Source organism: Oryzias melastigma, linkage group LG18 (assembly GCF_002922805.2).
Source record: "Oryzias melastigma strain HK-1 linkage group LG18, ASM292280v2, whole genome shotgun sequence".
NCBI classification, from domain to species: domain Eukaryota; kingdom Metazoa; phylum Chordata; class Actinopteri; order Beloniformes; family Adrianichthyidae; genus Oryzias; species Oryzias melastigma.
In genome coordinates this window covers 18,330,906-18,339,632 of record NC_050529.1, presented here as the reverse complement: position 1 = coordinate 18,339,632, position 8,727 = coordinate 18,330,906, and the positions used below count along the sequence as shown (strand labels likewise).

The following is an 8,727-nucleotide window of genomic DNA, read 5'->3' as shown; positions in this document are numbered from 1 at the left end:
ACACTGTACAGTATTCAAGTCAACTAAAGATTAAAGCATGAACCAGTTTTTCTAGGTTCTGCTTAGGCATCAGATCTTTAATCCTTGATAAATTTTTGAGATGATAGTGGGCTGATTTTATGACTGCTTTTATCAAAATAAAGGTCTGTGTCCATCACTACACCCAAATTTCTGGCCTGGTTGGTACTTCTTAGATGAATAGACTAAAGCTATGTAGTGACCACCAACCATTTCTCTTAAACCCCAAAGACAATAACCTCAGCTTTTGAATGGCCATCTGAGACGTCTAGCCTGTTGCGAAGGATGTTAAATTAAGATATTATGTTTGCATTTGCTCTAAAATAAAAAGTTTTCATGCACATAGTTTATTTGTCTGTTGAATAAGAATACCGATATGAATACCAAATCGATGAGCAGTATCAATGAGAAGAGTAGTATGGACAAAATCTTACCAATACCCATCCCTAGTCATTAATGTCCTAAATGCATTTACCAAGCACCTGTACAGGGCCTCAGTCTCCTGGTGTCAATGTCATTTATAACTGTGTGTCATTGCGCAGCTATGGTAACTAATGCTGTTGTTCCTTATAACCGGGACCAGTGGGAGCAAGCAGATATTAAATAGCAAAGGTCCCAGGGTGGAGCCTTGGGGAATTGCATTTACAATTTCTGTTGGCTTTGATATGATTGTAGGTTTTACCACTAAAACATTTGAAAAAGTTTTTTTTTTTTTTTTGGGGTGTGGGGGGGATGGGGGTCCCTGAAGACCACATTTATAACTCCTACAAACCCCATTTTAGTGTTTTTTAAGTTTGTGATTACAAATCTTGTTTCCTTTGAGCAGTATCCAGGGCTTTTGACTTGGATCCAACGTATTGCTCCTATGGTACATAGTACATGAGCACAACAGTTTAACCTTGTAATCCATTGTTTTAAGAAGCAAAATCAGTTCATGCAAAATCCTTCATCTATTTAATCTTTCGATAAATCAGTGTTCCTCATTCCAGGTCCTCAAGAGCCGCCACCCTGCCTGTTGTCTACAAGCTCTGCTAGCTGCTGATTAGTTCAATCAGATGTCTACACATTCTGATTGAATGAACACACCTGGTCCAGGTAATCAGCAGCAAGCAGTACACAAAGAGCTGGAAAACAGGCAGGGTGGCGGCTCTCGAGGACCTGGAATGAGGAACACTGCGATGAATGAAACATTGTTTCCTATCTCAAGCATTGGAGAGTTCTAGTCAATTGTGTTTTCACCAATGACTATATATGGATAGAACTTGACTGAGTGACCCCCTACCCCTCAAAAGTAGAGATGTGGTACAAAAACCTCACGTCTTCAATTTCTACCAAATCGGTAAGTTTCAGTCTTATTGGTCTTGCTTAACAGTGCCGGCGTGGTGGTGTTGCAACAGTAAGAACATGGCATGCACTACAATGCTTCAATGTGGCTTAAAAAGGCCGGCCACCTCTCTCTCTTCTCCTCATCATTTATTGGTGTAGTTTGAAGAGAAGGGGAGGGGCTGGGGCTACTCATCCAGCAGGCCCTCAAATTCCTCTGCTGACAAACACGGGTGGATGGCAGAGTGAAAAAAATCCAAATTATGTCTGAAGTGAGGCCATTTTAATTTCTCTGAACTCTGGTTCTTTACCTTAAATTGTATGTTTGATGTAGTCATGTAGTGATGATTTTCACTTAGTGTTTCAAAAGACATTAATGAATAAATTGTGCTTTAATTTGTTTTTAGAATAAAACATTTCCATGTACTTGGTTGGTTATTAGTCTTCTTTTTCCTTGTTTTTACACAGAAAAGTATTGATACGAATGCCAATAAGAATACCGGATTGACAGGAAGTATCGATAACAGGAGTAGTTTCAATAATATCTTAAAGATACCCATCCCTACTCGAGCATAATATGTACAGTCAAGATATACTTTGCCATGTATTTTAGGCTTAATGTTTTTGTTGGTCATAGGTATTAACCTAACGCTAACCCTTCTTCCCAGTCCAGGTGGCCAAGAAAAAAGTTCATTAAGAGGGAATAGTCTTTAATTCTAAGACAGTGTTTCCTAGCCTGGGTTCTTGAGGCTCACTGTTCTGCGCATTTTAGGTTAGAAAAACCAGCAAGGCATTGTTTTTCAGAATTTGAGCAATGTTAGGAATCACAATTGTAACACAGAAAAAAAAAAAAAAAAAACTCACTTTGACTGTGTCCAAAGTAGAAGAGAGTAAACAGCACTGAAAGAAAGTAGGTAACTGAAAATGTTAAATGTACGATAAACTTGCTAAAACACTGAGAAGATACAGATATTATATTCTTATCATTGATCAAGACTGTTAATTAGTTTCCAGTTGTATCCAAGCACTTATGACATACTCACAGATTAACTCCAAATCACAGAACAAAGCGTGTCCCATTCTTATTCCACCAATGAGCAGAGATCAATGTTGAAGAGAAGATGAAAACTGCACAGAAACCTGAGCAAAACAATGTTCTTAAAGGAGTGAATGTTGCTACATTTTCTTAAGAATTCTGTCACATTTCCTGAACTTAAAATAGAGTTACCACAGTGACAACAACTTCCTCTTTTTTGTGCAAAAACAAGAGGATATATTGGACTTTTCATGACCTAAGCAGATTAACATTCTTTTAGTGTATCAAAAGTCACATTTCCGTATGTTCACGTTACACAAAATGGTATATGACTTTTAGAGAAATAACTATTGGGAGCAGTGATTCATGATTTTTTTTAATAATTTTTTATTTTTTTATTTCTTCTTTTGGAAAATGTTCAGTTTGTCTTTACTGAAGATTTTTGCATTACATATGCAAAATAAGAAAACGTTTTTCCCAATGAAATTACATTTCATCAAGGCACTGTAAAGTTTGAAAAATCATGGTAAAAATCTCAAGAATTAATCATTGCAGTCAGCAGTTTAGCTAAAGTCAGCACTCCTGAACATTAGCTTGTCAGGAAACATGTCAACATCAAATGAGTTACTCAACTGTCTTCATGAAATTTCCTGCATACTTGAATAATTGAAAGATACCTCAAATTATGGAGATTTTAAATCAAATCAAATTTAATTTTTGAAGCACTTTCCCAACAACCAATTTCACTCAAAGTGCTTTAAATAAAAACATAGTCAAACGTTTAAAAAAGAACAAGACAAATGTATAGAACCCATACAGTGACACCCCCCCCGAACCCTCCCCCCCACACACACACACACACAAGCACGTCGACACATGCATAGACCATGTTAGAAGAGAAAAAACAAAAATGGTGAAAAGTAGAAATCTGGCTTAAGTGAGGAAACAATGTCTTAGGAACTTGACCAAACCAGTGACTGGCCAATCAAGTTTACAGAATACATTACCACAGGATTCCCCAGATCTAAGTAGCCGTACTCAGGAGATCCCACTGCAATGACCCCGTTGACTGAGAAGGATTAATCACTGATGTGGAGGATCCGTCTGAGGAAAACACTGGAGCTAAAAATGTAAAAGGAGTAAAATAGATGAAAAATAAACAAAAAACTAAAACAGATATAACGAGACAAGTAAATAAATCAGTAAAAGTAAATTTACAAAAATGTCAATTGAGTTAAAAAAAAATAAATGGCTGAGGCTCTCTGGGAGGCAGTTCCATGGGCGGAGTCCATAGTAACTGAATGAGGCCGTAAAGGTGTGACTTTGAAATGATATGATAAATAGAAAGTTTTATCTTTGCTGCTTTTTTGTCACTAACTCTAACATGTGATGTCAGCACATTATTCCTCAAAGAACCCGAATCTCCACACAAATCCTCTTCTCTTTACCCTGCCTTCCTTTCATTAGTTCCAAAGAAGGCCAAAAATCCCACACGATCACTACAAAAAACACATTTTCCTGATCGACCCACTCTGTTGGGGGAAGGATTATTAACACGTACATGTATGCTTATCAAAAATCTACTTATTTTGGTCTTCACACAAGTGTCTTTTGTCGTTTAAACTTGGAGAAAAAAAAGCAGAAATGTCTTTTTTTATGTGTGGGTATAGCCTCTTGAGTAATGGCTGCTCATGTTGTGTAATGGTAGATTATCTTTTTTAAGAGATGGGTCAGAAAGGCAAAACATGATCACAAGTACATTGTTAATTCATATGTGCATCTTAAAAGCCCTTCTCTCAACAGAGGTGGAGACCTCAGATATAGACATAAACCAACAACCCTTTGATGGGACTAGAGGGGCTATAAGAGGATTCTTATATCTCTGTAGAGGTCTCTACTCTGGCTTTATTCCTTTGTTTCCCTCAATGAGGCATCTGATTCCTGGAATGTGTGTGTCCCACCTGGAAAAACCTAATGTAAACTGAATCCTGCACTACTCAGACTGATTAAGCCACTTGGCTAAGCAGCAGACCGTTTCGATGAAGACGATTTAAAGGCCATTTACATATGAGTCAACTTTAAGAAAACCCCACCAGATGAATAAGAACTATTAGAACATTATGCATCACTGTTTCATCACTGTTTGTTTCTCTTGAACCTCATGATTTTTTAATTTGTCTTATTTAAGTTTATTTATTAAGCCTCTGAGTTTCTACCACAAGCCTGGTGTCCTAAATGTTTGACCCTTCATCATTTGTCTACTCTCCGTCTTCTTAGATAAAGTGCTTTCTATACAATTTAGAGATAATGTTACGACCCCTGGTCGTGTGGGTGTTTTGTGTGTGTGTGCTTTGTTTGTTTTATCCGTTTTCACCATGCAGCTCCTGCAGAAGTCCAGCTCCTAGCAGCTTTGTGCTGACGTGTCCTTCCTGTTGTGTCTGTGCGCAGAGGACGCCAGTTTGTAAAGGGGAAAACCATGGCATCCGGCTTTAGTTTGGAGCATTTCATTGCTCATCCAACCTTATACCAATTAGAAATGTGCCGCAAATGCGATTTGGTGCAGATTGCGAACCACTTCAATATCAATTTTCCAAAACCAATCATTAAACACGATCTTAAGATTCTTCTGGTGAGTAGCCTGGTGGATTTGGGTGTGATTTGTTTGCCAGTCACTGATGTGCCCGTGTTGTCCGCGGACGGCGCCTCTGGGAGAGGTGGCCGCGAGCGTGACGGCGGCACCCCGTGTGTGGGTGACCGTGTGCGCGCGGAGATGCCTCCCGTGCTTGGAGCACCTGCCAGAGAGAACGCCGACAGGCCTGACCAGGGAAAACCTCCCTTCAGCCTCCCTCGGTATGACCCGTTCTCTCCCGGCAGCGGTGGGTCGCGGGACGAGGCCCGACTGAAGGTCCGCCTCGCCCGTCTGCAGATGGAAGCGCAGGAAAAGGCGCAAGCCCGCCAAATGCAGCTCGAGATCAGGCGGCTTGAGATTGAAGCCGACACAGCTGTCAGGATCCGACAGCTGGAGCTGGAGGCGAAAGCTCGCATCCCTGCACCCCCCGATGATGGCACCACCCCTTTTCCCTCCGGTCTACCCACCGGTTCACTAGATATCAGTAAATTGATTTGTCTTGTGCCCGCTTTTCGGGAATCAGAAGTGGATTCGTACTTCGCATCATTCGAGCGCATTGCAGGTACTCTGAAATGGCCCCGTGAGGTTTGGCCTTTGCTACTCCACTGCAAAATGAGTGGAAAAGCCCAAGAGGTCGTAGCGGCGCTCCCTCTTGAGGATTCGCTAAATTATGATGTGGTTAAAGCGGCTGTTTTACAGGCATATGAGCTCGTCCCTGAAGCCTATCGCCAAAGGTTCAGACAGCAGAGAAAAAGTCCGACTCAAACTCATGTGGAGTTTGCTCGTGAAAAGAGCGTTCTTTTTGATAAGTGGTGTGCAGCATCCAAAGTTGATGATTTGTCTTCACTGCGTGAACTAATTTTGTTGGAGGAGTTTAAAAGAAGTTTGCCAGAGCGTCTTGTTGTGTATCTGAATGAGCAAAAAGTGAACACTGTGACGTCAGCAGCAGTGCTGGCTGATGAATACACGTTGACGCATAAAACATCCTTCCCTGTACCCAAAGACCACCTGAGAGTTGCAGCTTTACCACAGCCAACTCACCATAAATCAAACTCATCCAGAGAAACACGTGAGTGTTTTTAATGTCATAAGCCTGGACATGTCATCGCTAACTGCAACCTCCTAAAAAGTCAGCCAGAACCTGCCCAACAGAGCCCGTCCAGTCCAAAAGGGATCGGCGTGATCCTTGAAACCGGTAAAGGTAAGAACCCAGACCCCTGTTTCAAACCTTTTATCTTTCAAGGTCTCGTCTCCCTGAGTGGCAAGCGCGCGGACGAGCGCTCTGTGCGCATTCTGAGGGACACGGGAGGGGCACAAACGGTAATCCTGGCTAATTCACTGAAATTTTCTGAACATTCGTCTTCTGGTTACAGCACTGTACTGCGTGGGATTGGTGTGGAGAACACGTCTCTCCCTGTGCATCGCGTGCACCTGAGGTCCGACTTGGTGTCCGGCGTGTTCCCCATGGCAGTCTGTCCAGGGCTGCCCGTAAAAGGCGTGGCTGTGCTGCTGGGGAATGATGTGGCTGGCGGTAAAGTACCACATCCTGGAGTGTTGCCAAAACCCACCTTAGAGCAGCGTAAACGCAACAATCAGCTCCGTCCTTCCAGACGCAAGCTGTACCCAGCATGCGCCTTTACGCACACCCAGACTCGGAATTACGCAGATGTTTATTTGACGGACGCCACTGATTTTCGTACAAATTCACGCACTGATCTTGACGGATCCTCTCCATCGCAGGTGAGAATGGGAGAGTATCACAAGTCTGATTTGGAACGCCCCGGGCTGTCCGCGCGCTCCGGACGCGGACATCCCTGCCCGGTTATTTAATTATTTTCTTTATGTTGCACATTTCTTCCTCCTTCCCAAGGAGGGACGTAACAGATAACAATACATTAACCCTCAACCTATAATTATTACTCTGCACTATCAACTAAACAAGCAATCTGTTTTTGTACAGCCCAGAATATTCAGATGAAAGAGTATGGAAAATTCCATCGAAGCAGAGAAATTGCATCAACACTAAGATTGGAAAAAAAACTTAATATGCTAAAAATAAAAATCTAATAATCCTCCTTTATGTGTTATGCATTAATCACATGCACCCATACAGAAAAAAAACACTCCAATCCTATTTGTATATATTGTAAACGTGTTTCCAGTCATTTTTAAAATCTTTATTATGACTTTCCTATTGTATGGTAAAATAAAAACTGTCATTTTCTTGGACAAAGTTTCAGGAGTTCAACAGAAACTCACCTCTGAATTAAGGAAGTAAGCCCCCACTGACATACCATCATCTTTTTGTTTTGTCTCTTCTGCTGTCCTTAAGCCCCTCACGACCTCAAGCTAACACTAGCAGAGCAATAAATACGTTTTATTTTTCTCTCCTTGGACTAATGTGGGACAGTTCGCCGTCTAACTGGGTTACAGAAGAACAGCTAAATATACTCTCATTCAGATGCAGCTCCTCCAGGATAGAAGGTAACCATCAGCATAAAAAAATACTGATTTCATGAACCCAAGCATGAAGACCATATTTCCAATGCTTTTTTAGAGCATTTCAAAAGTAAATAAACTTAATCGCTCAACATCATCCTCATCTTATGTGCAATATGAACAAGATATACAGTTTCCACGTTGGCTAAAAACTTCAGTTTCTCCACACAGAATAGGAGCATCTAGTTTGTGAACACATTTTGGGACAAGCATTGAGCGTTAAATTTGATGTGCGTCAAAATAGGCAGCGGACACAAAATTGAAGCATGAATTGCGTTCAGTGTGGATGCAACGTTATGTCGGGCTTGGCAAATTTGTTCATAAATGTTGGACTTTTCTGTTAAAAGTACAAATTAAACCCCTGTGACTTGTACTCCAGAGTGATGTATAGTCCGGAATATACGGTATTTGTCTGAAAGTGGATGCATCAGCGGAGAAAGGAGACTTGGGCCCGCACATTTCGGTAGCGGAGTCACAACTGAGAGTTTTTTAAAACATTTTTTTTTCTGATTCAACTCGATGTGAATTTAAAAAATACACGAAAACTCACTTTTTAAGCTTAAAGTATTTTATGAAAAAATACCACAAATACATGTCATAAACATCCAAAAAAAGTTGCATTAAGTTGCATTAAGTTCAGTGGTTCTTCATGGATGCCAAATGCTACTGAATAGTTGCTAATATTGAAAACAGTTTTATACTCCTTGATATTAGTTCACAGTTTTTCTCCCATCTCTCTCACCATGAAAACATGTTCAGTTTTCTGCTTCTGACCAAAATAAACTTCTTTCCTGTGAAGTGTTGCCTGACCTTAGTGCAGAAGATTTTATCAGTGCTTTCTGGAAACTTGTTTTTCTTTTTGTGTGGTCATGATGTCATTTACAGAAAATAAAAGTGCAAAGCTATAAAATTGTTATGGAACATAAACAAGTGTGAGGTAATCTGATCTTTTTTTAATCTCTTATTTGCTGTTCATTATAAACCTCAAAAAGCTACTGAGATGGATGAGAGGGCTCCGTCTTAATATTTGACATTTCTTGTTCTGATTGTGTTGTGAAAGGGACACCACAGAATATTTTCTATTGTCCTCACCGGTTATTGCATGGAATTTCTGTCAGCTGAGGATTGCTTTCAGTTGAGACTCTGTAGAAGACCACTATAAAGTCAAGAGGGAATTGAACCTTTTTCAGTCTGTTTTAAAACTAGAGGCCCTGCCAGGCTC

At 40.7% G+C, this 8,727-nt stretch overlaps 2 protein-coding genes across 2 annotated transcripts in view; one reads left to right on the top strand and one right to left on the bottom strand.

Moving 5' to 3' along the window:
* The window catches only part of LOC112156159, a gene marked incomplete in the record, with an annotated part of 59,262 nt that extends 56,087 nt beyond the window's left edge, over positions 1-3,175 (bottom strand). Inside the window, 2 exon segments of the mRNA XM_036216596.1 lie at positions 2,206-2,241; positions 2,385-3,175. Coding sequence (XP_036072489.1) covers positions 2,206-2,241; positions 2,385-2,421 — 73 coding nt within the window.
* A 2,920-nt stretch (positions 3,176-6,095) lies between these two features.
* Positions 6,096-6,787, top strand: LOC112156289 (the record flags this gene model as incomplete). The annotated part of the gene is given in 1 exon segment (XM_024288521.2): positions 6,096-6,787. A coding segment is annotated over 1 exon segment (317 nt), but the record flags the coding sequence as incomplete, so codon positions are not given.
* Positions 6,788-8,727: the final 1,940 nt, after the last annotated feature.